General features: G+C 45.2%; 1 protein-coding gene across 1 annotated transcript; it reads right to left on the reverse strand.

Moving 5' to 3' along the window:
• Positions 1-718: 718 nt before the first annotated feature.
• Positions 719-1,924, reverse strand: LOC144161634 (toll-like receptor 2 type-1). The gene has a single exon (XM_077692265.1). The coding sequence runs from the start codon at positions 1,922-1,924 to the stop codon at positions 719-721; it is 1,206 nt and encodes a 401-aa protein (XP_077548391.1).
• Positions 1,925-2,889: the final 965 nt, after the last annotated feature.

Raw genomic sequence — 2,889 nt, forward strand, 5'->3', positions numbered from 1 at the left:
ATTTATGTTTCTTGCAGATGCACAAGGTAAACTAGCAGACAAAATGGGCCCTTGACACAAATATCCTTCTGGTTCTCAGAAATGTAGCTGTGTCGGTCTACAAGCTCAACAGAACAAAGGTTAGGGTACGAATAGGTTGTGAACTATATGAAACATACATGCACAAAAACACTGGGCCTCAATGTGGTATTTTCAGTTGTATATTCTTTAGAATTAAAATAACCTGAGTTGTAAAGATATTATTCCAAAGGTACGCGATCTTCGTAATTGCGTAAGGCTGATACAGCTTCACACACTGTCGAAAATTACGTCGCCTAAATAAAATTAACTGAGTAGAAGAGGCGAATTTAGAAGAATTTTTTCAGTGCGCTGGTTTGGTTGCGAAAGAAAAGCGGCAGAAGCTGGCTTCGTGTTTTACGCGGCTCATATAATCCAGAACCTTTTCTGTACTGCAGCATTTAAGAGGGTTGCCTAGTGAAATTATAACGGGCGGGACATGAGATTAGAATGACGGAGGCGGTAGTGCGAAATTGTTCCATGTTTTGTATGACATGAACCAAACATATCAGTGAAATATGGGGGTGTGAAACAAAGAGGCCGCTACCGCGATAATGGGGACAAACAAAACTGTAGGGAAATTTTTAATCAGGAGTACAGAGACAAATTTGCTTATCTGCAATCTTTTTTTATTGCTAATTCATAAGATGCTGCTAGAAATCTACCTCTGCAGAGCCGCTTGGAGCTGCAACCAGAAAAAGTTATTTTGCCTCTCAGTTGCATTTGACGGTGGAATTTCTATGTACGTTCTCGATTTTGTGAGAAACCGAAGCGTGTTGCTCATTTCCGATTCCCGCATTTTCTCCTTTTTGACGAAGATCAAACTGTCGGAACGTTCGCTGTCACACAACTCGTGTTGAGCGAGTCTCAGTTCAAACATGCACCATCGGCTGCGGCAGAATGCAGGGCTCAACACGAAGAGGCAGACGCGACTCTGAGTAATGGCTCGACATATATTCTCGGTGATCGGAAAACCCGGAATGAAGTCCCGCTCGGCGACGCAAAGTCGGAACGTGAGGGGAGGCGATTCGAGTTTGGGCAGCAGAACGTTGTGAACCCAATCCGAGTCAGAGGCGTGGTAGGATATGAAAGCGTCCCATGCGTAGTTCACCACGTTCACGCGCCTCCTGTAGCCTTTGATGCCAACTTTAAGGTACAAAGATACATATATGAAGTACCAGCGGCATGTGTAAGCACTGTAAACAAGCACGGCGGCCGACATAATACAAAGTATCCCCGGAACAGCGTAAACGCGATAATAGTCCACACCCACGCACTCTTCCTCTCTCCATTCAACGCTCCGAACCGGGTACCCGTGTTGTTCCTCTGGAACCTTGCAGGCCATGCACTCCGCGCACTGCACTTGGTGATTGTCAAGGAAGTTGTGAAGGTTGTTGAGGTAGCAACTGTAGCAATCCCAGGGATTGAAGTTGAGGCTCACGTTCTGTATGCCGTTCAGGTCGCCAAACATTTCGTTGTCCAACACCGCGATCTCATTATGGCCAAGATCCAACATTTTTAGTTCAGTCATCCGAGAAAAAATTGGTGGCGTCCACTTCTTTATCTCGTTGTGGTTGGCAAAAAGTACTTCAGGGGAACTGTTGAGAGCTTTGTCCACACGCAGTTCTTGTATGCTGTTAAAAGATATGTCAAGAATTCGCAAGGACACCAACGGAATGAGTATATTTGGGCCATCAAAGACCGTGAAGTGGTTGCGGGACAGGTTCAACCGTAATAAACCTGTAAGACCTTCCAGCGTCGCTTCTCTGAGTTGTGGTATTGAGTTTTCTTGCAAAGAAAGAACCTGAAGTTTTTTTAGGCATATAAATGGGGAGCCGATTAGAAACTCCAGTTGGCACCCGTCCATGTGTAGCTCATGCAAATTAGGGAAACCACATAGGGCGCGATGATGTAACACTACCAAGTTGCTGCCACTTGTGATTAATTGCACAGCACTGCTATTCTGGATTCTGGGCCAGAAGTCAAACAATGCCAAGTGAGGTAAATTTGTGTAAGACATGTTTAGAGATGCCAGTGATTTTAATGAAAATATTGGTTCTGGTATACCGGTGAGCTTCGTGCCCGTCAGAGAAATTTTTTTAATGGTCGGAATGAGGTCAAAAGCTTTCGGATGAACGATCATAATAGGAGATTGTGAAAATTCGAGATGCTGAATACTCTTCATGGGAGGAATATCCTTGAACGAGATTCTATGGAAAAAACATCTGTGGAACGCGACATGCCTAATAGGTGCCAACGCGACCTGCTCCAAAAGTTTCGTGGGGATTTTTCCGAATATCTCCTCAAACGTAATAACCGCATCGGTGTAGATGATGGAAATGTTCCAGGGCCTGGTGGTATTTGTGAGAACACTAAAATAATCGGGGTCTGGGAATGCGTAGAGGGTCGTGTCAACAAAGCTGTAAACGCTGAAAGTCCCTTTTGAACTGACCCCCCCGCTGCCACGCATGACGACAGCTACCGGCGGGGGCTTTGCGAATGTGACGTCAAATGTCATCGGCACAATATGCTCGCGAACCAGGAATAAATTCAAAACAGGCAGTCCGAAGTTGCTTCCTTCCGACAACTCTACATGATCGTACCTACTAAGTAAATTGTCAGGAAAGTCGACCCATTTCTTTGATCGCACACTTCGGAGGGACATGCAGACTGGGGCAAAATCCTGAGACAAGTAGCGAACTTTATCTTCTGAAACGAGGAGTTGCTCCATTGTCATTATCTTGAGCTCAATAGGGTCCAGCATGGTAAAACCAGGGAAGTGGACAAGAATGTGACAAGAAGCGTGGAGATGGTCGTCTTCAAAGTTGAAGG

Source organism: Haemaphysalis longicornis, unplaced genomic scaffold, assembly GCF_048455015.1.
Source record: "Haemaphysalis longicornis isolate Haplotype H1 unplaced genomic scaffold, Haemaphysalis longicornis Haplotype H1 scaffold_12, whole genome shotgun sequence".
Classification (NCBI taxonomy): Eukaryota; Metazoa; Arthropoda; class Arachnida; order Ixodida; family Ixodidae; genus Haemaphysalis; species Haemaphysalis longicornis.

What these genes read in the sequence shown, in the direction of transcription:
- LOC144161634 (XM_077692265.1), bottom strand. Translation starts at nt 1,924, where the DNA reads ATGGACGGGTGCCAACTGGAGTTTCTAATCGGCTCCCCATTTATATGC.